The 25999-nt window shown below is 41.1% G+C and overlaps 1 protein-coding gene across 2 annotated transcripts in view; it reads left to right on the top strand.

The window, feature by feature from the left end:
* Window positions 1-21395, top strand: part of cenpq (centromere protein Q) — a 50379-nt gene extending 28984 nt beyond the window's left edge. For both annotated transcript variants that reach the window (XM_084326115.1, XM_084326116.1), the window contains 3 exons: window positions 12122-12241; window positions 16344-16421; window positions 21063-21395. In XM_084326115.1, coding sequence (XP_084182241.1) covers window positions 12122-12241; window positions 16344-16421; window positions 21063-21203 — 339 coding nt within the window. In that variant the 3' untranslated portion in view covers window positions 21204-21395. The remainder of the gene's footprint in view (window positions 1-12121; window positions 12242-16343; window positions 16422-21062) is intronic.
* The last annotated feature ends 4604 nt before the right edge of the window (window positions 21396-25999 follow it).

Consider the following 25999-nt stretch of genomic DNA (forward strand, 5'->3'; position numbering starts at 1 on the left):
CGCTGGGTTTACATTAAACCAACACTGGGTTTACATTAAACCATCGCTGGGTTTACGTTAAACCATCGCTTGGTTTACATTAAACCAACACTGGGTTTACATTAAACCATCACTGGGTTTACATTAAACCAACACTGGGTTTACATTAAACCAACACTGGGTTTACATTAAACCATCGCTGGGTTTACATTAAACCATCACTTGGTTTACATTAAACCATCACTCCGCTGGGTTTACATTAAACCATCACTGGGTTTACATTAAACCATCACTCCACTGGGTTTACATTAAACCATCACTGGGTTTACATTAAACCATCGCTGTGTTTACATTAAACCATCACTGGGTTTACATTAAACCATCGCTGGGTTTACATTAAACCATCACTGGGTTTACATTAAACCATCGCTGTGTTTATATTAAACCATCACTGGGTTTACATTAAACCATCGCTGGGTTTACATTAAACCATCACTGGGTTTATATTAAACCATCGATGGGTTTACATTAAACCATCACTGGGTTTACATTAAACCATCGCTGGGTTTACATTAAACCATCACTGGGTTTATATTAAACCATCACTGGGTTTACATTAAACCATCACTGGGTTTACATTAAACCATCGCTGGGTTTACATTAAACCATCACTGGGTTTACATTAAACCATCGCTGGGTTTATATTAAACCATCGCTGGGTTTACATTAAACCATCGCTGGGTTTACATTAAACCATCACTGGGTTTACATTAAACCATCACTGGGTTTATATTAAACCATCGCTGGGTTTACATTAAACCAGGGGTTCTCAACCTTTCTGCTGCCAAGGCACCCCTGTGTCCAATAAAATATTCCAGGGCACCCCTACATACGATAAAGACTTTTCCGGTCCTGTCTTTTTGTTTTTAATACAAATAGACCTCCTGTTCACTATAAAGTGCCACGTTTTGATATATTGAGCTTTAAACTTTAAGTAAATTTAAGTAAAAAAAAAAAATTGGACTTCCGGTTTAGCACAATATGTAGTGCACGCATTTGGCAATTGCTCCGCTCCCACCAACGTTAATTTAGTTTAAAAACATTATTTGGACAATACCAAAAGAGAATAGACCACATCGTATGTATTGATAAGACCTTCTACTAACTATATCAAAAGACAACATGGGTAAGGATAGAAAGCCGGTAAAGAAACAAGATACGGTAACTTCAGCGGCGCAGAACGAAACAAAAAAAAGAAGACTCGTTCTAACCGACGCGGGTACTGAGCAGCTGGCGACAAGCCCCGAAGAGGAGAATGAAGAGGAAAATATACCGGGACCATCGACTATGGTCCCCGACGAAGAGACAATAGATGTCAACATAACAGGAGCGACAGGAACAAGCTCCGTGAAAGATAGAGCAGCTGATCTGGATAAGATAATAATAGCAAACAAGTCCAGCGTCACCGTCACTGTTCCTAAATCACCAACTGAAACAAGCAGTACTACCACTCCACCCGATTTCAACACACTGACTAACCTGATGAAAGAACAGACTAACCTGATGAAAGAACAGATTACAAACATCGAGGAGCTCAAAGCACACGTCGATGCTAAATTCGATCGCGTAGATGATAAATTAGAAGAAGTCAAGAAAGCTATCGATGCACAGTCCGAGCGAATCACGTCAGTGGAGAATACGGTGACAGATATTACACGGGCAGTCAAAGCGAACGAAGGTGGCATGACAGAGATGGCAAAAGAGATAGAAAGTGTGAAAGAAGCATGCCGGAGGGAAATACAAGAGGTTAAAAACGAAGCGACGGAGAGGCTACTAGATTCCCAACGCTACCACAGGCGAAATAACATCCGCATTGTAGGGCTTGATGAAGCAGTAAATTGCGAAGACGCCAACTTTCCAACAGTGCTATCAGCGATTTTGGGTAACAACCCTCCAAACACAGTGCCGAAAGTGGACCAAGTTTACAGAATCGGTCCTCGGGGGCAAAGAAACATCGGGCCAAGAGTCATCATTGTTACTCTGCGGAAGACTTCAATAAGGGATGACATCATCAAATTTGCTCGCATCCAACGTGGGAATCTGAAATATGGTGATATATCAATATTTATCTACGAAGATCTGAGCAAAGACGCCATCGCTCGACGTCTACCATACAAGGAGGTGATGCAAAAATTGTTCAAATCTGGTCACAAGCCAAGGCTAGCATACCCGGCGCTGTTAACGATCGTGGGCAGTGACGGCCACAGGTTTGGTTTATACACACCTAAAGAAGCTGAGGATTATTTGAATCGACATGGAGCAGATACCCCAAGGCAGGACGACAATGCCTGAAAACAGATAAGCCTCTTTCTCAGTGTATATCAGTATTAGAATGACTTTATTGTGTTCATCAAGGTAGCAGACGATATGCAGGCCGTCTATAACAATGCGTACTGTGTATAATACGATCCGTAATACATTATAATTTCAGACTCTGGTCTCCGGGGAGACAAATACATATCATTGCAAAAAGATCAATCTGGAATATTCTGGGTTTATCGCTCGAATGCCCTGGGTCTCTTAGATCATTCTGGAACATAACAACAGTCTATTGCACTAGTATATTCTACAACCTTCTAGAATATAATGCACCATGACAACGAAGGCCTACAACTCTAACATTAAACATCCGGTGTGTACATACATAGCAGATAATCAATTGAATGAAGTTCAATCAGTCCTTAATAATACTTTAAAAATCAACCACACCTAAACGTATGAACACTACAAGGTTATTCTAACAATTTAAGTAATCACTCCACTGATGAAGTGACTGGCACAATGAAGCTCTAAAAGGCTCTGATTTTCTATTTTATCCAATCAGTTAATTCGGTTCTAGTGGCTTCTCCACGTTGATTATTATTCTATCTCTCATTCCTTATCTATATCTTTCTTTGATTTTTTCTTTTTTTTTCTTCTCATTATTCTATTTTTTATCTATCTTTTAACTTACATTGTTCTTTTCCATTGTTCTTCACATTAAGGTGTCAATATTTCTCTACAATCTTTTCCTTTTTCCTGACTTTCCTACATGTTAGTAGAAGGTTCAAATGAATATGTCGATGAAAGTTTATTCTCTTTTTTAATTTTTTGTCATTTATCACAATATTTCATTACAGCAAGGGAAGGTGCAAGACCAAAAGCGACATTCTATTGCAATAGAATGAAAATGTTAGATCCTATGGCAATTAGCATAGGAAGATTAGGATTACAATGCTCAGTTTGGGCAATCCGGTGGACTAAGGGAGAGAGTCATTCGCGGAGGATGTGTTTTTGGAACACATGCCTGTACGACTCTCTGGGCGAGGGGAAAATAGGGGATTTTTATTTGTATATATATATGTTTTTAAGCTCGGCTCTCAACGGGACCTCATTAATTGGATGTACATCTATTGTAGCTTCGCACTCCAGAAGCATTACCAAAAACTACACAAAAACATGCATAGATTATGGCTAGTTTGAATATAATGGTATGGAACACCGGTGGGATAAACAAACAACACAAACGCAAAAGCGTGCTCACACTGATGAAAAAAGAACATGTGGACGTGGCTCTATTAAGCGAAACGCACATTTTAGAGGAAGACATAAATACGTTAGCGGATAACATATACCATAATATTAGTCACTCTTCTTTTGGTACGAGAACTAGAGGTGTAGCCATAGTCGTCAGACGTAAATTAAATATCGAATTGAAAGGGGTATGGTCGGATGCTGAGGGGCGTATAACTATAGCTAGGATTGTACATAATAACAGGAAAATTGCGTTGGCAGCGGTATATGCCCCAAATTTGTACGAAGTGGGTTTCTTCACTTCACTAACCGGAGAAATGTTAAACCATCCCGAGTACTCATATATAATAGGTGCAGATTTTAATGCCATTTGGAATCCAAGGATGGACAAATCTTACCTTGCCTTTTCCAGCGAACAAAAAAATTCATCTAAAGCATTAAAAGATTGGTCAAAGTCTACAGGGGTAATTGATTTATGGCGTTCACTTAATCCCATGACCCGTAAGTACTCCTGTCGTTCGGCGAGACACAACACATTATCCAGAATTGATTACGTCTTTGCATCCCCGAGAATATTTGATAAATATGAAGTGGAAATGATACCCAATGCGCTATCAGACCACTGTTACTTAATCCTGAAAGCAACATTTGGTACACTATCTTCCCGGGCCCCAAGATGGCGTTTTAATACTATGCTGCTTAACAACAAGGAATTCATTACACAAATTAAAGAAGCTCTCACAGTATTCCTACGGGATAATGCAAACGCGGAGCAAGACCCCAGAATATTATGGATGTCGGTAAAGGGTATGATCAAGGATTTCACGGATAGATTTTCCTCCATACTGCGCAAAAATCAATGCACAAAACTGTCTGAAATGGAAACGCTTTACTCAACGCTTTTTAATTCTTTAAAATACAACAACTCTACTAGACTAGAAAACCAAGTTAACATTCTAAAGACAGAGATCAAAGCAATATACAGACAAAAATCGGAAATGCAAATACGCAGCACAAGACAACAGCAGTATTTCCAAGGTTCTAAACCTAGTCACCTATTAGCCATGCGATTAAGAATTAATGCAAAATTTGCAGATATAACTGCCATTAGAAAACAACAAGTACTTGTAACAGACCCCAAAATAATAAACTATACATTCAAAGAATTCTACTCCGACTTGTATTATTCAGAAACGACCTTTGATCAAAACAAATTAGACACATATCTTAACCAAATTACTCTCCCTAAACTTTCGGAGGACGACGCTAAACAGTTAGAGGCACCGATCACATTAGAAGAACTCGAGAAGGCCATATCCGGAATGAAAAACGGTAAGGCTCCGGAAAAAGACGGTATCCCATCAGAAATGTACCTTTCTTGCTGGGACATATTTGGACCCTTATTACTAAATATGATCTTATACTCAGTCAAGGAGGGGAGCTTCCATAAACACCACAATATCGCACTCATTTCAGTCCTTCTCAAAAAAGACAAAGACCCCACTGAGTGCGGTAGTTACCGTCCTTTAAGCCTCCTCGGAACCGATGTCAAACTGTACTCTAAGATATTAGCCATCAGATTGCAAAAGCATATGACGTCTTTAGTTCATCCGGACCAAACTGGCTTCATAAAAGGTCGCCTGATCAATGATAACATAAGGCGAATACTGCACGTACTAGATGCAGACAAAGAGGACACCACACCTAAGGCGATGCTATCCCTGGATGCTATGAAAGCATTTGACAGGCTGGAATGGTCGTTTCTATGGGCAGTATTAGAAAGGATGGGGTTAGGAAAAGGATTCATTGATATGATTAAAGTACTTTACAAGGACCCATCGGCCATGATTACAACAGGCACATTCATCTCCGAAATCTTTCCGGTATCACGCTCAGCCAGACAGGGTTGCCCTCTTAGTCCCGGACTATTCGATCTATCATTAGAGCCTTTAGCACAATTTATAAGACAATCCCAACACATAGAACCAATCGTAATCAAGGGCATACAACATAAAATTAGTTTATATGCGGACGACGTAATATTGTTCATGCAAAACCCCAACACCACATTGCCGCTTCTACTCAAGTTGATAGAGAACTTTGGTGATTTATCGGGATTTAAAATAAATTGGCCGAAGTCGGCTTTCCTTCCTCTTAACATCCGTGCAAAAAAAGACACAACCCTCCCAGGTTCGATACCCATGGTTAAACATTTTAGATGCTTGGGTGTGGAAATATTTCCCACCATAAGACAAACGGTGAAGCACAATTACACAAAAATACAGAACAAAATCAAAGACGACCTGGACAGGTGGGCAAAACTTAAAAACTCAGTACAGGCAAGGGTATCAATAATTAAGATGGATGTATTACCAAGAATCAATTTCATCAGCTCAATGCTACCGTTACCTCCTCCAGAGGGCTACTGGAAAAGATTACAATCCTCCACATACAAATTTATTTGGAATAACAAACCACCTCGCATAAAAAGATCCACCGCACAGAGAAATAAAGCAGACGGTGGCATGGCAGTTCCAGATTTTTTACAATATTTTAAGGCTTTCACATTAAGACCATTGAAAATATGGTTTGATCCCCAGGCTTTGGTATCTTGGAGAGAATTAGAAGAAAACATAGTAGCCCCACAGAGACTGAAAGACATAGCACACACTAAACTTTCAATCAAGCATTGTGAGCGGGAATTTGGCCCCATAATTACCCATGCAATCAGAACATGGCGGGAAACACAAAAGAAATATCCTAACCCCCAAAAATGGCATAATCACACTCCCATATTCAATAACAATGCACTCTTAATGGGAAAACGCCCTATAAGATTCCCTATATGGGAAGAGCAAGGCATACACTCATTAGGGGATATTTTTAATAACCAGGGCTTCTGTAGTTATGGCGAAATATGCACAAAGTTTAACCTCACCGAGTCCACATGGCTTTTTTACATACAGTTACGACTATGTCTGAGATCTCACGGTGTTCCATTACTCATACCAATTGAACACCACAGATACCACACATTTTTCTATGAAAGAGAAACATTGGGAGGTTTTGTATCAGGTTTTTATTATCAATTACTAACGTCCTCGTATGAAACCCTTCAACTAGACACTGTTTGGAGGAGGGATATACCAGACCTGGAAAATGACTTTGATTGGCAAGGAGCCTGGGCAAATGTCCGACTTACATCAAGGAACCCGGATCATCAACAAATCAATCTGAACTATATTCACAGGACATACTTGACTCCTATAAGACTGTGCAGAATGGGGCTTAAACAAGACTCCAAATGCTCCCAATGTACAAATGGGGAAGAAGGAACATTTATGCACATGTATTGGGACTGCCCACCAGTTAAGGCATTCTGGAAAGATGTGTCCCAACAATTATCAAAACTCGTGTCTTGGAATATACCTGTACACCCCTCGGTATTACTATTGAATGATGTCTTTGAGTTTGCAGTGAATCCACAGCTAAAGAGATTGGTTTTATCGGGTATCACAGTAGCTAAAAAGCTGATCGCATCACGCTGGTTTCAACCGGAAAAAATTTGCCGGAAAGTTTGGTTTCTTACATATCTCGATGTGATATATCAAGAAATATCTACAGCAAGAATTCTGGGTCTCAATGAATCCAAAATGTCAATGTGGGTAGAAGTGGTGGAGAGAATAAAAGCTAGCTTATAATGGTAGTGTCTGGTTAGGAGTGAGGGATAATGGAGGTACTATCCAAGAGGGGGTCCGGGAGGGGGGGGTTCGAGCTGGAGCATATGTGTGTAGGGTTTTAGAAAATAGGTATTAGGGGTATATTCTATACTAACATTTATATAATTGTAATTTCGCTGGATATACACTGTATACGGTTAAAATGTTATTATAGACTATTTTTGTTTTATCTTGTTTCTGTACTTGCATGTATTTTAACCACCTTGACTGAAAGTTTCAATATGCATTATGTGTTGAGTACTGACTTTTAATAATTTTTGTTTTGCAATAATAAAAAAAAATATAAAAAAAAAAAAAAAAAAAACTTTAAGTAAATTTTTTGGAACACGCAACCTAAAACACCTTCCTCTCCCAAACCGTTCCTGCAATTGTTTTATGTTGCATGATGATCATGGATACATTTATTATGTATTGTATTTTTTATGTTTAAATATCAACATCATCTGTCTGTCCACCCTCAGTACATTTACTATCAATATAATATAGTCGTATCATATCTTTTCAAACGCACACACAGACGCCCCCCCCCCCCCCTCCTTCCCAGTCCTCCTTCCCAGTCGCTCCCCACTCTGCTGTTCTCTGTCGCTCTGAACAGGGCTTTAGCTTGTTGTTAGCTTATGCTAACGGGACATTAATTCCGGTCTTAAACACGACATGGTCATAAAGGAATGGCAAGGATTGCAAAGCATGTTATATGCATTTGACCCGTTGCGGAATAAAACAGCAGGGATTTGTTTTGGGTCGCGAAAACACTATCCTTTGTGTGTTTCAATGTCCGCGTTCCAGATCCAGACGCTACTGCTGCTGAGCTGAGAGACGCTACTGCTCAGCCTGCTGTGTGGAGATGCATCCTTATTGGCTGTGTGCTGTAGAGCGGATATGAGTCACGACACCACGGATTTTCAAAATAAGAGTATCATAATGACCTGAACGTTGCTAGCTGTCGGAGCCTAGTTATTATAGCTGGAGCTGCGCGTGGGCAGAAATGAGACCCGCTATAGGATTTTCAAAATAAGACTGTTGTCATTCTATATTTTTAAAGAAACATTGCCTGTTGAGAACCGCTGCATTAAACCATCACTCCACTGGGTTTACATTAAACCATCACTGGGTTTACATTAAACCATCACTCCACTGAGTTTACATTATGTTGATACCAACAAATGGTTGAGTTAACTGTTAAATATATAATATATAATATATAGTGATGCACCGATGTGAACATTTTTGACCGATAACCGATATTAATATTGCTGTTCTGGCCGATACCGATATTTACCGATGTCGATATCTCTGTATAGAAAACACTTTTTTATGATAATCAAATAAATAGCTATTTTCCAAAAAAAAAATTTTTTACTGTTGTAACTTATTTTCAGAAATGACTGATATTTTGAAACTACCGGTATTAAAGACCAAAACATGTAAAGAATTTAATAAATAAATATATATATATTTATTCTTTTAATATCGGCCCTATCTTGATATCGGACCGATACCGATGTGTAAAGAAAATGACCATATCGGCCGATATTATATCGGCGGCCGATATATCATGCATCACTAATAATATAATAGCAATACGATATTTAAGGTGGTGCTGTGCCATTGCCTTGCTGGTCCATGGTCCGTGCCTTATACCGGTGACTGAACTACCAAAATGTTTTTTTTACTGCATAAATAACTCAATACAAATATTATTATTATTATTATTAGTAGTAGTATAATTAAATAACATTTTGTAGAAATGGAACTTACATAAGGTGTTCCTCAGAACACCTGAAATAGTCAATTTGGCTCATTTTGTAAGTTGACCATCATTTCGACTTCTGCAATGTACTGCATGCTGGTTTACCGGCTACCGCCACCAAGCCACTTCAATCAACTCATACAGAATGCAGCGGCGTGCCTGATCTCCAACCTACCAAAGTCAGCCCACGTTACCCCACTTCTTAGAGAGCTTCACTGGCTTCCCATCACTGCACGAATCCACCTCAAGGTTCTTGACCTGGCATATCTTGCAGCGAGGGGAATGGCTCCCGCCTACCTCCGGTCAATGGACTACACACCCTTAAGACCCCTACACTCTGTATCTTCTGGCCGCCTCAGACCCATCCACTCCTATCCAAGCTCCTGGGGGGTCAGATGTCAGCTATTCTCGGTCCTCACTCCACAATGGTGAAACAAACTTCCCACCACAGTCAGGACAGCTAAAACCCACCTAATTTTCCGCCATCGACTAAAAACACACTTCTTCATTTAATATCTGAAATGAAAGCAGCCTTGTAACCTTCGTCTTACATTCACATTTACATTTCTTAGTTTTTTACTATTATGCACTTTGCTACTAAGTAATCTACCTTTTCTATACTACTACCTACTACTATATATCTACTACCTACTATCCAAATATGTCTACTACTAGTATGCACTCAAGACTGTAGCACTCAAGTTCGTCACTGTTTGATGAACAATATCACTCAACGTTACCCTTAGCCGATGTACCCCCCTCTGCTGTTATTGGTAGCTGCTCAATTAGCAAGGTGTTCAGTATCTATTATTGGTAGCTGCTCAGTTATCAAGGTGTTGTTCAGTATCTGCTGTTATTGGTAGCTGCTCAGTTATCAAGGTGTTGTTCAGTATCTGCTGTTATTGGTAGCTGCTCAGTTAGCAAGGTGTTGTTCAGTATCTGTTATTGGTAGCTGCTCAATATGGAGGACACGCTGCTATTTGTATCCATGAAGCCGTTTCACCGGCTACTGTTATTTTCATGTGTTATTAACTCAATCAGCGCCAGAGGGCACTGTGTTGGTTAAAAGCCCAACGCTTTAAAGTATAGGAATACGTGGCGGTGTTTGCAGGGCTAAAACTATATTATATATTATAGCTATGGATATAATACTATTGCCCATTTGACATCGAGTATCTATCGTTCAATATGTGTTAAAGAAATATTTTTTTCATCCATACATTCCCGTTTTTATACCGTGGTGAATATGAGTATAGTTTTAGAGTAATCATGTCTAATCCCAGAAAACGACGCTATGCAGCAATACGTGCATTTCACTAAAAACCGTGCCATTTCTCGCCTGTACATGCTAGTATTTCGAAATCAAATCTATATTATCTGTATTATGTTTCATCGTGAATGCATGAAAGGGGGGAGGGTCGTTTTTTTTATGCTTTCATCGTCACCAATGGAATACGTTACACAGTACATTACACACATACGCTCTGATTGCAATGAAGGAATTCTTGGATCAACGCAAGATTGATACCATATAGCCCTTACCTTGACTAGGATGTATCCCAAAAAGAATATTCCAATTATCTGATCGCCATTCCAAGTATTGATGTCGATCGTGTCGACAACATAATCCACCAAAGAACATGAATCGGGAGTGTTTGATTCTTATAAATCCATGCGTTATAACCACTTGTCATGCCCGATTAGGAAAAGTCCGCCCGGACCTATATAATCGACGCACACCCGAATACACAGAGTTTCAAAGGATGTGCAATACCGGCCGCAACCTACCAGCCGGCGGTATTGGACTTTTGCGATCTCAGACCCATTCCCAATGATAACACCAGGCTCCCTGGATGGATAATGGAAATATCGAATAAAAGAAATAACGATGAAAACCCGACTTTTCTCGGGTTTGGCGCTCAAGCGTCAGCGAGTTAACCCGACTTTATTCGGGTCTGGCGTACATCGAGTTAATAGTTTGTGTTGCAACAATGTGGCCAATCAGGCACTTTTGTAACTAACTGTCTCTCAATATCTGATTGCATTATTAGTGTTTATGTCCTTGACATACTTGTATTTATGTGGACATAAATAAATCATTTGTATGTGTGTGTGAAGGGAAGAGCCAAACAGTTAGCAAGATATTGCTCAGTGTCAGCTATTATTGGCAGCCGCACAATTAGGAGAAGACGCTACTATCTGTACCCATGAGCTGTATGTTGATTGTCAGGTTCATCATCCTGTGTGTGTGTGTAACTTTGGTTGCCATTGCCAATTTGGGCACGAATGTAACAATAACCCACAATGTCCAATTGCACTGATAATATTTGTGTCCTTTAGACATTGTATTTATGTGGACATAAATAAAGATTCTAAATATGTATATATATTAGGGCTGTCAGTTTATCGCGTTAATTAGATTAATTAATTACACAGCAAATTATCGCGTTATGAAAATTAACTCAAAATGTATTAAAAAAATAAAACTTTATTTTTTTAAATATTTTGAAATCTCATTCATTCCATAAGAACGTAGTTGAGCTTATAGGACTAGATATTACAATCCCTTAGATAATCAGCACTTTTTTTTTGAATGGGGTAGTGGTAAAAGCTTCACTGGGGTCTTCAGGTGGGCACCCTCCTTCATTGGTGTTTCTAGGGACATCTATGGATCTCAGGGAATGTATTCCCAGTGTCAGAAATACTGTGTCTGTTACTAGGCTTGAGTAAATTGTAATGAACCAAATGAGAATATCAATCAAATTCTTTTTATCTTTGACTGTGAATAACACCATGCTAAAATTGACCAGACCTGAAAAATGTAAGCAAATGAATAAATGGAAGATGATTAAACAGAAGGTTTTGTAGATACAGTACTGAATTCTGCCATCCGGACATATGCCATTTGAAATATGATTATAGAATATAGAATATCAGGCCTAAAATGGTTATGCGATAAAAATGCGATTAATTACATTAATTAATTACAAATCCTGTAATTAATTAGATACATTTTTTGAATCGCCTGACAGCACTAATATATATATATGTGTGTGTGTGTGTGTGTGTGTGTGTCCAGGAGGACAAGGAGGCTACGGTGAGCGCTCTGTGGACGGCAGAGGAGCAGATGACCTCTCTGGACGACAAGTGCAAGAAACTGAGGGATGATTTGGAGGAGGAGGAGGAGAAGGCTAATGATGTACATCCACACACACACACACACACACACACACACACACACACACACACACACACACACACACACACAGTCAACACTTAATTGCCCTTTTCAGCTCTCTCTCTCTCTCTCTCTCTCTCTCTCTCTCTCTCTCTCTCTATATCGGTAACGCTTGTATTCCCGGTAACCTGCCCCATTTCTAACCCAGGACGTTATACGAACAACATTAAAATCTTTTCTCATGTCAGGAATGGTTGTTATAGATGCCAAATAATTCACCTTTAAAAAAAAACATCATGTAATGAGGGATGGCGGACCTCTAAAGTTGACCTAAGTTACCGGGAATACCAATTCACTTATCTCCTCCAATTTAAGAGAGAATTAAAATGTTTTGGTTGTTTTGTGGGGATATCATCATCATGTAACATAATACCATAGTTCTCCCTGAGTTATCTCAAGAGAATAAAAATTTAGCTGAATCTGAAGGAAAAATCCGGGTAGAGGGATATGAGTCAACATAGTTCATGGCCTTCAATTGATGACAAACAAAAAAGGCTTAATTTTCATGGCAGATGCATGATATGTTTTGGGCATGATCTTGGCACCCCAATGAACAACCAAAATGAGTTTCGTCTTTTGTGGCCAATTATTTTAGGAGATAATTACGTGGATGTGGAGCTAATGATGCTAATTAGTGATGCACGATATATCGGCCGCCGATATAATATCGGCCGATATGGCCGTTTTTTTACACATCGGTATCGGTCCGAAATCAAATATCAGTCATTTCTGAAAATAAGTTACAAAAGTAAAAAAAATTATGCGTTTTGGAAAATAGCTCTTTATTTGATTATCATAAAAAAGTGTTTTCTATACAGAGATATCGACATCGGTAAATATCGGTATCGGCCAGAACAGCAATATTAATATCGGTTATCGGTATCGGCCACAATTTTCACATCGGTGCATCACTAATGCTAATGATGGAGCATCGCCATCGGTTGTGTGATAGTAAAGGGCTAACCTTCTGTATTGTCACAGTGAAAGGGTTAACCGGCTGTCGTGTGGCAGTGAAAGGGTTAACAAACGAGTGCAAAAAATGCAGTTCTAGAACAAGTATTTAAATTTTTTCTATCTTCAAGAAAGTGGAAAGGAACCCAACATTTTCAATTGTCTGCACACAATCGTTGTTTTGTTATTCCAAGATGGCATTTGAACAGAATTTTGGAAAAAACAGGTATTCCTGGTCACCTGAGTTAGTCTACCTTTCCACATTAGATCAGCCCAGACACTAGACATTTTTTAATCATCACTAAGAACCCACCGTTTCTCACTGGCCTTTTGAAGCATGATGTGTGTTCTCACTGTGTATACAGTATGTGTCACTGTTTCACTGTGTATGCTTTAATCTGTGATTGTTTTACCCACACATACTGTACAGCACTTTGGTCGACCTTGGCTGTTTTAAATGTGTGGGTGTACCTCTATGGGTCTAGAGAGACTAGCCAGAGGTCAAAATTACCCCCAATATGTCTTCTACAAGCCCCTAAAAAAGTGTCAAATTTGGTTCCATGGGGGCCCCTCAGCGGGCCAATCAGTTGCGCTCTCCCCCAAAACCACTAGAAATGACAGAATATTGTTCTAACTAGAAAGGCCAAACGGGTTGTTAAACATGATGTATGTCCACCCCCTATGGGTCTAGAGAGAGTAACCAACATTCAAAATGACCCCCAACATGTCTTCTACAAGCCCACAAAAGAGTGTCAAACGTGGGTTCTAGGGGGGCCCTCAGCGGGCCGCTGGGTCCAAGGGACCTGTTTTGGCCTCTATAGGTATAAACATGTTCAAGTGCCTTTCATCTCGACTTATATTTATTGTATTTAACACTATGCAGTGGACCACAACACCAGTGTTGGTAAAGTGAAAGACTGGTGGACTTCAATCTATTATTTTTTTTTAAACTTTGACCAGTCAGCTGGTTCTTTTAGCGTTTATCGCTTTTTCTGGTCAAGCATGACCGACAGAAACAGGTTGAATGGGGTATAGATCGGGGGAAAGACACTCTGAGAAAATACGGCGAGTCCGGGAGTCGAACTCGTGTACCCCAGATCCGTGACGCGCACGGTTGTCCCCGACGCCGAAATAGCGTTCGAGGTACGCGGTGAGCTACTGGAGCTCCCCTGACTTCAATCTATTATTAAAAAAAGGTTGTGTACAATTTAGCACCTCTGCGGGTAAACCTGACCCGTAATTTAATCATAGGTCAACTTAAACTCTGAGGTTTTATCAGGGAATAACGAAATGTTCTGCAGACCAGACAGAAATGGCGGGCTTCACCCACTGACCCCTTGGAGAAAGCTGTGGTCCTAATGGTGGACCCTCAGATCTCTCTGGCCCTGTGGCCCATTGGACTTGTGATCAGGGTTCATCAGACCAGCTGATATGACTTTAAGGGTCATGTGTACAGTCGTTGATCCTGCCAGCCCTCCCATCAGGCGAGCATGATGATCCTCCAATCTCTGGTCTCCTAGACTGAGTGATAAGGCTATATTAGTACCCTGCACATTTGGGGGCTGTAGAAAACGCCCACCCCCTTAAGGTTATTGAAGTTGTGTGCTTATGTGGCAAAATTCATACTCATGTGTTCCCCAACTGAGTTTATCTCTTCAACGATGAGCGCTCTAAGAAATGTGTTTTCTATTTAGGTGGAAGGGTCATATACAGTATAATTCTACATTCAATCATATTTGAAGCTAAAGTGCAGGTTGTTTCATGTCACATTTTCAGGCCTGGCTGTAACTGGCTAAAGGCCACGCACCAATCAAGGGTAGTGACATTGATCACATACTCCCCTCCCACAAACTCACCTGGGCAAAAGCCTTAAGTAGCTAGAAGGGCAGAACCTCTGAGCTCCATGCTCTGGTTGCTGTCGCCTCCAACCCGTGCTGTGGTCTGCTTGTGGCGTGATGTTTGCCTTGTTTGTCTGTCATGCTTTTGTGTAGGGTCCCTGATGCCCGGGAGTTGACCGGCTAGGGGGTGGCTAGTTGACAGTGAATGTATGACCCTGTTCATGTTAATAAACAGGGATGCCTGGTTTCATGCATTCACTAGAAAGGTCCTAGTTGAATCAGTCAATAATGTCTTTACTGATGTAGGCCTCATGAAAATGAGTAAATTACAACTTGTTCTCAGCTGCTGCTGGGATTGAAGCTAGTGACACAATGTGTCACATGGATAAGGGTCTCTCATGTTTGAAAACATACATAACACAAGGAGAACCCCAATACATCGCCTATAATTCATCTTTTCTTGTGTATGTGTTTTGCTTTATAATATAATATGCTTTGAAAAGTTGTTTCTATGTTAGTCTACTTCTCTATGACGTACATCATAAGACAGAAGTCAGACTGCTGAATGACTGATCATTGAACTGTCCTCCTCATATACACCATGTACTTCACTTCATCTGGAATGTGATTATATGTGTATTTATGTCGACCTCATATGCACTATGAACTGTGATCAATATGCCACCACTCATCATGCACTTTATCAGTCCTGTTACGTGTTACAGTGTCGTGTTATACTACGGTCATGTGTTGAGCTCCTTTGTAATTTAGTTGTATATGACGTGCAATGACAAAATACATTCTATTCTATTCTATTCTATTCTATTCTATATGCTAGCCTACCCCTGATAATATGATTGCCTAAATTTAATTAATTAATTACCGGAATACATATAAGTTACCGTGAATACCTATAAGGTAACGGTATTCCTGGTAACCTCTCCTTTTCACAAGTAACCAGAATACATATCAATATCTAAAGTTACCGTGAATACCTATTTAGGTAACCAGGAATACCTATGCAAGGTATTCCTGGTACCTCAAGGTATTCCTGGTTACCCATAGGTTACGGGAATACCTTTCTCCAGTTACCGGGAATGCTTTTTCAATGCTCTCTCTCTCTCTCTCTCTCTCTCTCTCTCTCTCTCTCTCTCTCTCTCTCTGTCTCTCTCTCTCTCTCTCTCTCTCTCTCTCTCTCTCTCTCTCTCTCTCTCTCTCTCTCTCTCTCTCTCTCTCTCTCTCTCTCTCTCTCTCTCTCTCTCTCATATATATAGATCCTACAGATAACGGAGCGAGGCGTCCTCAGCCTGCCTCCTCTTCCTCCACGTAAAGACGGTGAACCAACCCTCCAGGTGGGTTTGAACAGTGCTATGAAAGCACCATCTACCGGTATTCACTTCTTAACACTTTGTATGGCTTTTCTCGGGTTAACCCCCCGACCGTTGAATGCCACGTCACGAGTATTCTCGTTTATTTTTTATTTTTTTTATTAGCGTTCTGAAATCATATTGCATCAAGCGAGCCTACCATTGGAGATCCAGGCACCGCCGGTGCTCAGATGTGAAAAAAGCGCCCCCTATCGTCTCCCAGATGGTAAATCACCCTTTTGGATTGGACTCAATGAAAGTGAATGGGAGAACGGATTTCTGACTCCACATTTTACTTCTCACTGATGTAACCGGGGTCTACCAGAGTTCATTCTGGAGCCTTGGTGCCACGGCGAATATGTGTTCTACTGTACACACGGTGGATCAATACAATTATCGATTTTTTTCGAATGGCGATCGGAAATTGGAATAAACCATTTGGATACCATCTGACCTCAGGTAAGGAATCTATGTTATCAGTCTTAGGATAATCAGACTCGTTTTCACGGATATATAAGTGTTTCCCCTATATGTGATATAGCTGTTTTGACTGTAAAAGCCATCAGGAAATAAGAGCAGCGATTATCAGCGCGCGGCACGAGCGTGCGTGCGCACACATATACTATCGATCATCTAGCGTTTATTTGAAAACGATTCATAAATAGGCAGACAAATGACAACGTTCTGGAATATTCCAGTAAAAGACGATTATCATAGGGTTGTGATTTTCAAAATGCTATCAAACGGAAATGAAGCGATAAAAAAACAATCTGCCTTGACAATGTTGACTGGAAAATGAGTCTTTGATAAGCGACGGGCAGATTAGACACATAGCCATAATTTAAAACATAGATTAGGCGATATTAAGTTAACATTGGGAGTGGATGGTGGCATTCAAGGGGGTAAAAAGGAAAACACGGCTGGCTCCCAAAGTGTTAAAGGAAAACTCCAACATTTTGGGAAATTAGCTTATTTAACATCTTCCCTGGAGTTAGACAAGAAGATACATACCTTTTTTGTCTCTGTGCGTGCATTTAGCTTTGGGAACAGTCGCTCCGTTAGCGTAGCTTAGCTTCATCACTGGAAGTGGGGGAGATCCGGAGCTTCATCACTGGAAGTGGGGGAGATCCGGAGCCTGACGTTCCCTTACACTGTATACAGTCACGAAATACACTCCAAATACAACTCCAAAACGTTCATGTAAACATGTTGTGACCTGTGTATTCACCACGTGGAGAAATAAAAAATTATTGAATTAGACAATTACGTTTTATAAGCAAATATACTCTGAACTATTTTTTGCCTAACCACTCCTCTCTGAGCGCAGTCAGTGATTTCAACGTGTCGTCGTGATTGTTGACATTCTCATTGTTAGATCCTGATCAAACTGGCCAGTATCACGTCTTCGTCTGTTTGGCCCTCCATCCAATTCCTCTGCGTTGTGTCATTTTAATGGTCCTGACGTCTCCTATACTGGCAGATAAGATCCTTATCTCTCCCCGTTAGTACAATCCGCAAACCATAATAATTCTCCACCTCCGTAAGAATCCGACACTTCAACAACGTAAAATACCTTACAATGAAAAGCGTGGTTTTATTTGATAAACAGAAACCTCAGCTCAGATGTTAACAGATTGTATTGTCCTTGAAGAGTCTATTCTAATGATCTCTCGGTGTGTTCAGATTGTCCTTTCAGTCCAATAGTGGTCAGGCCTAGTCGTTAGCCAAGACCATCCTCGTGGTAGCCGAAGCTAATGATGATGTGGCATTCTCCCTCCCCCCCTCTGTGATAAGAGGAGAGAGTCTATCGGTCCCTTCCCTCCTAGTCTCAGTCAGATTTTAGTCTGCCCTACACCCGGAAACACCGTTCGACTTATAGATCTTCGCCGTAGCAACGACGGCCCGCCTTCTGGTTGTCATGCGACGTGCTGTCATGACAACTGCATAACCTTTCACACCATTAAAATGCAGTTTCTACTGTTTCATTAAGATGAACCCCTCTCCCTCGCTCTCGCTATCAGTTTGTTCTTACAAGGAATTCAAAACATTCTCTCGCTGGCAGTGTGCCTCACAACAATCACCCTGCTCTACTGAACCACCGTCTCCTGCTTCCATGCACATTTCGATCTCACCGTTTTAGCTGTGGTCATCTCCCCCCAATCTATACATCACATACATTGAAAAAGCACCCCAAATCCTTCATCATTCATTCAAAGGATCCGAACCGATTGAAGTTTATGGATACCATGACTTAAAATCCTCTTACCTTGACGATCAATACCTTGGCTGGTATTGATAATATACTACTAACTACTGGACGCTCTGAGCTAACCGGAGCTAACACAGAACAGGATGGTAAAGCATATATAATGACTTCCTTTCTGGGGTTTTCAAAATAAAAGTGCGACGTTTATAGCAGCGGAAAACGTTTATTTTGTACATTATCGAACGTTAACACGAACCTAAACTAACTTTAGGTTAGTTGTAACGTTAGTTTAGGTTCGCGTTAACGTTCGATAATGTACAAAATAAACGCTTTCCGCTGCTATAAACGTCGCACTTTTATTTTGAAAACCCCAGAAAGGAAGTCATTATATATGCTTTACCATCCTGTTCTGTGTTAGCTCCGGTTAGCTCAGAGCGTCCAGTAGTTAGTAGTATATTATCAATACCAGCCATTGGATTACTGTTTTCTAAATTGGGGAGGCTTTTAATCGTCAAGGTAAGAGGATTTTAAGTCATGGTATCCATAAACTTCAACCGGTTCGGATCCTTTGAATGAATGAGAATGTCAACAATCACGACGACACGTTGAAATCACTGACTGCGCTCAGAGAGGAGTGGTTAGACAAAAAATAGTTCAGAGTATATTTGCTTATAAAACGTAATTGTCTAATTAAATTATTTTTTATTTCTCCACGTGGTGAATACACAGGTCACAACATGTTTACATGAACGTTTTGGAGTTGTATTTGGAGTGTATTTCGTGACTGTATACAGTGTAAGGGAACGTCAGGCTCCGGATCTCCCCCACTTCCAGTGATGAATCTCCGGATCTCCCCCACTTCCAGTGATGAAGCTAAGCTACGCTAACGGAGCGACTGTTCCCAAAGCTAAATGCACGCACAGAGACAAAAAAGGTATGCATCTTCTTGTCTAACTCCAGGGAAGATGTTAAATAAGCTAATTTCCCAAAATGTTGGAGTTTTCCTTTAACGATGAAACAATATTTGTGACATGTTATTGGGATTACATGGTTTCATTATTATGACTGAAAGCAGGATGTGGTTTAAAAGTCGCTGGCTAGACACATCTGCTACAAGAAAACATGAAGGTCTAAACACATCTTGCTCAATAGGGAGATGTAGTGGTTATGTCATTGCCGTTTTTCGTGTTCCACCCTTTGTCCAACGCAATGTATTTCCCCATTGCCCATTTGTAAATCGTCTCGTTTAAAACAAATAAAGCATTAACATTTGCATGGTGTACCTTTCTGTACGTATTCATCCACAATCTATAGCTCAACATGAAAATATTCGCAATTAATCATACAAAAAAATCGCTGAATTTTATTTCAACCAAAAATGCTTAAACAATAATGTTAGTGATAGAAGGGAACTAATTTTGTGCAAAAATGGAAAGCTTTTCAATTTCCATGCGGCAGAATTGTTACAATAGCCGATAATTCTCCCAATGATAAATCCCTATACGGGTGGACCTCGCGGGGCGGTCCAAAGCGACGTCAGACTACACCTCCCTATACCTATCTGCAATATTATACAATGCTGCTTCTCAAGGAGCGGCCTGGCGACCCACAGGGGTTCTTGAAGAGGTTCCCAGAAAAATGTGGAATAGTTTTATAGAATAAATTATTTCACTATTTGAATTCACTAGAAGTTATAGCCCAGATGTGGGCATATATGATATATCATATATATATGGTGTGGCCTGTCAATCTAACCCAGTCCCCTGATTCCACACAACAGGTTGGTGAGAATCCGGTGAACAGGCTAGAGAGTAGGGAAAAGTGTTTTGCAAAGAAAATATTTTAAATGGTGAAAAATCCAATAAGGTGGACTTAGGAGGTCATAGGTCATTATGGCAAATTTGTTCTCCGTTTTACTTAATAGCGAAACGTGAGATAATCCAACAAGCAAGCTAGCCGGCTGCTGTCATTGCTAACGGCTAACTCTAGCGGACCAGGCTAGCATATTTCTGGGAACAAAAGCATTCATTCTGAACGTTACATCACTGATGCTTGAAATATGTGAGCTTAGTGAAAACATGGCAAAAGTCTCTCTTTTTCATCTTTCTTTTCTGTTCTCCCAGCTGTTGACAGATTGCTATGCTACCTGGCTAGCTAGCGAGCTGTACCCAGCATGCCGTTCTGCGGTATAACAGTTCATAGGGTCCCCTCTCAATACACTACACAGTGTAGTTGCCATAAAAACAAGGGGAAATATTTTTTGGAGACAAAACGATATTCAAATAAATTTTTATAATTTACAGACTATTCGAAAATCGATGCCCATTCCTAGTCCAGAGCGACTTTCTACTGTATCAGCGGATTTTCGCAAGAAAGACACAAAGTGATATACGTGGCACTTTGTGTATATTTCCCCTCAGGATCAGATGATGAGGATGGTACCGAAGGAGGCGTCCCAGGCCACCGCTCGACGACTGGTAGAAGCTCTGAAGAAATCAGCTTCCATCCGGGACGCCCATGCCGTGCTGCTGACTGCAGAGAAATATGTTGATCAGCTATAACCCCTTCACCTCGTTCTGAACAAACAACAACACTATAATTTACCCCCGTCGGCTGCATTTCAGAAAAACGGCAGTATGCTGTTGAGGTTACATTACTGGATACGGATGCAGATGGATTTCTGTATATAAATGTTTTATTGTGCAAAAAATCAATGGATTTCTGTATATGATTAAATAAATAATTGAATTTGAAATTTATTATAAATAAAATTGAAATTTTATTTGAATTTCCATTAGCTGCTACCAAGGTACTGTAGCAACTATTCACAAAAACATAAACGCACAACATCTAGGAACCATACATACTGTACTTAAAGGTGCTGTAAGTGGTATTTCTTTTGTTAGTTCAAATAAGTGGTCTACATGTTAAAAATAATAAATCTAAATTATGACAGCCATCATTGATATATAGAGTGTCTGGTCAGTAACATGGGTCTCCCAGTCCCTCCACACTGAGAACTCCACACTGGAAAAATGGTTTGACAAAAATAATAAATAAAAACTAGTTTTAAGCAAATGTGTCCTTGAAACAAGTACATTAATCTACCAGTGCAGTAAGCTAATTTGGCTTGGCAAGATTTCTTGAAATAAGTAAAAATATCTAGGGTTCTCTCCTGATTGGATGAAGTGGGAAGGAATACCTGTTTACTGCAGAGTGGAGGGACTGGGAGACCCATGTTACTGACCAAACACTATATTAGTGAAGGTTGTTGGAATGTAGAGCTATTGCTGAAACTAATGCTTTGTACCTACTCCATATGATCTCCCTCTCTCCTACACAGACCTTAAATCAAAGCTCATGTTGCCTCTAGATACGGACGGCTGGATGTCATTTAGCCAAATCAGCATGGCTTTGAGTGTGAGTCTTTCACCTTTTACACATCTAGCTTTGGCATGGATTGATTGTTTAGATCACTAGCATGGTGAAGTAGATTCTCTGAGTGTGAGCGCTGGTTTCAAGAAGAATTCAGACTGGAGATGGTTTTCAGAGGCAATGGCTCAGTTGATGAAGAAGGTGATTTAATTCAGCATACAAGCATAGGTTACACAGCAACAGTGGTCCATCCTGACACAGACAATTTGGTTCTGTCGAGTGTGTCCTAATGTCGAGACTGCTCAGTATTTAAACACTTTCTCGACCCCCGTACCTGGTACTGGAGTCGACTGGTCCACATAGCATAATGACAATACATTTATTTGATCACAAAGGCTGACTTTCGTTCTAGACATTAACATGGTAATTCACTCATTCTGGCTCCTGGGTGGGGGTGAGATAGGGTGTGGGTGTGTGTGTGTGTCACATGCATCTATTGTGTGTCTCTCTCGTTCATCAGGTTTGCAACAAAACGGGTTCCTGGGTGGGGGTGTGTGTGTGTCAACTAAATCAGGTTTGCCAAGGTCAAGCCAAACTGGTCAGCTAGCCATTCTGAATAATGCTATAACACTGTTGAAATATCTATTACTAATTAATCAAAAATACACTATAATATCAAATCTATTAGCCATGTGAACATAAATTGTTACTTCAATGGCTAACAAATGCAAATATATTGTAGTCTGTCCTTTTTGCCTCCTTGATGCGTGCACACACCGAGTCTGACGTGGGCGAGAAACCTGTCTATAGGAAATGCCATGTTCATGAAGTTTCAACTGTTGGCATTGTTGGTTAGAACCTGCGAGGCACCGCTCTTCATCGACTTCCTTCGCATGGACTCTACAGAGTCGTCGTTGAAGACCTTCCGGATGGTGGACACCAGCGAAACCCGGATGGCTTGGCCCAAGCCGCGGGCTGCAAATACGTACAGCACAGGGTTGAAGGCGCTCTTGATGTACACCAGGTACAGGGATATGTACGAGGCCTTGACGGCGTGACCGTGCAGCCAGGTCAGTTCAGGTTTCCCCGCGGTCAGAGCTCGCAGGAAACGGCAGACGAAGTAGGGCACCCAGCAGGTGAGGAAGAGGAGCATGGTGAAGAAGAGCACCTGGTAGAGCCTGACCATCCTGTGGGAGGCGGAGGTGGCGTGCGGCACCACGCGCCGAACGGCAAACAACACAGCCACGTTGCTCCCCATGAACACCAGCAGGGGCGTGATGAACCCCGCCACCGTCTCGGTGACGAACAGGCCCACGTCGGGTGCCCCACTCTCCAGACACTGGGTGCCGTGGCTCTCTTTCAGGACGGCACTGCGGAGGTAGGGAGCGGCCAGCGCCGCGGCCACCACCCACAGGAGGCTGCACGCGAGGGGGACGGACCAGGCGGGCCGTCGCAGCCGTGCCCAGACAGGCTTCAGCAGGCACAAGCAGCGCTCCAGGGCCACGGCACAGAGGAGGAATGCGGCAGCATACAGCCCCAGGAGCCTCAGGAACACCACTACGCGACATGCCACGATCCCGAAGGGCCAGCTGGAGCCGCAGGCGAGGTAGCCCAGCATTAGGGGCGTGCGGAACAGCAGCACCAGGTCGGCCAGGGCCAGGTTGAACACGTACACGCGGAAGCTGTTCGCACCTCGCGTCTCCCCGCCGCTGCTGCCTCGGCGGTGCCCAGACCCCAGTGCCCAGACCACCACCGCGTTCAGAGGCACGCCCACCTGGAGGAACCGAGAGAGGCCAAGGGACAAAAACAATTGGAACAAATACACGTTTTTGACTTCACAACAAACGTACAGCTCTCTGGAAAAGATGTGGAAGCATGGAAGCATCCACATCCTAGGTCTACTCAGTGGGTAGCTAGCAGGTACACTGATACACGCAGAAGAATGCACAACATCTCCAATGCTATTCGACTGTTAAGTTTGATGTATCTACTTTCCAATAAACTGTTTCCAGGGGCCAAGCTTCCTATGTTGGCTCACACTCTGGTCTTTTCAACATGCCTCAGTGCTGTGTCCCTTGTTGTTTTAATAGAGTAACTGTGTGTATATGAACAGTTCAGCAGTGTTATGAAGCATGTCCTGCAAGTTTTGTAATGTTTGGACAAAAACCATTGATTTATAGTCCATTTTGTGTTATGCCACGTACATTTTGAGCATTTGTAGCGCCAAAGTGGTCAATTTGAATTAGATTTTCAGGGTATGTTTCCGGTAGTTATGTGGACATATAGTGCAAATTCTGTGATGATAAAATGAGCAGAAACTTAAAATCTCCTGGGAAATTTGTAATAGATTTCTGTCATTAAAATCTATGAAAATGTTTTATAAATTAGTAAGATAAAATACATTTCTGTCATTAAAATCTATTAAAAAAGATTGTAATAGATTTCTTATTGATTATGATAGATTTATGGCATTGAAATCTATAAAAGACTATTAGCAGGTTTCTGACAAAACAAAAGCAAATGCATAAAGCGCAGACAGAATGAGTATACAAATAGACAGAATAAGAGCAGTGCAATAAAATAGACATTAGTTAGCATAAAATAGACTATAATAAATTGATGTACAGGTAGCATTCATGTTTTTAGTAAATGGACAGAACCATTGAAACACTCTTACCAGGAAGATTAGCAGCGTGGCTGCTATCTGGGCCCCTATGCTCGCATCCAGCTGCCAAGACACGGTGCTGTTGGGTCTGAGATGGGTCCAGGTACTGACCGGGACCACTGTACTGTTCACACCAGCCATCACGTATGGTGCGGTCAAATCAGAAACTGAGGTGGAAGAAGAAGGAAAAACTACATTACCCAGAATCCTGCTTTCTCGAGGTCACAGCTCTCCTCTCCGTCAATTTGCCCAGCAAATCTAATTTATTTGTAAAGCCCGAAATCACAAGGTAACGCCCCCATGAGCTGGACAAGTCTTCTTTAAACAAGTCAAGAAGAAACATCAATTTAATTTAATTCGTTTATTTGGACTGGACAATGCAAAAGTAATGAACACTGGAGTGTAAAAATTGCCGGATTTAGCACGAGGCTAATTTCCATCCGTTGTCCCCAAACATAAAAACAGGACTCATAGAAACAGTAAGAAATGTACAAATACATAAAAACAGGACACATAAAAACAGTAAAAAATTTACAAATACATAACAGCATGTCACATGTGTTCACTGGTTGGACTTCAGCCATTTTTTTAGTTGCCCTCTAAAAGAAGCAAGGGTGGGGCTTTCCCTTATGGAAATGGGGAGACTGTTCCATGTTTGACTGCCTTTTATGGACAGGACGTTTTGGCCAAACGTGGTCAGTCTACGTTGGACCATGCAGTCACCTCTGGTGTCTGACCTGGTGCAGAGTCCAGTGTTTCTTTTTTTGTAGATGAATTCCTGTACAGGAGGGGGAGCTAGTCCATGTAGGCATTTGTAGATGAAACAAGAGCTTTTTAAGACTTTGAAATTTTCAAAGCTCAAAAAGCTATATTGTTTCAAAATATTGCAATGGTGGTATGCCAATGGTTTCCTGGCAAATACCTTGATGGCTCTATGATAAAGCTGTTCGATGTGTTTCATGACAGTGACACCAGCAAATGACCAGTTTGTGAAGCAGTATTCAATATGTGAGAATATCATGCAATGAAGATACGTTTTTGCAGCATCAACTGTTAAAAAAGGCCGGATTTGTCTAAAATTAATTGTGCGTTTCACTTTTTTGACATGTTTCTTAAAGGATAGGTTCGAGTTCAAGATGATGCCGAGGTACTTGAAATGGGAAACCAATTCCAGTTCCCCCCCCCCCCCCCCCCAGAAACACATTAGTGATTCTGACTGGTCGTTTGCTGAACATCATGCATACAGTTTTTTTTGTATTTAGCAGTAGGCATGAGTTTTGCAACCAGTGTTGGACCTTGTTCATTGCATTTGAGAGG

This window comes from Notolepis coatsorum (genome assembly GCF_963971535.1).
Source record: "Notolepis coatsorum genome assembly, chromosome: 1".
Lineage (NCBI taxonomy): Eukaryota > Metazoa > Chordata > Actinopteri > Aulopiformes > Paralepididae > Notolepis > Notolepis coatsorum.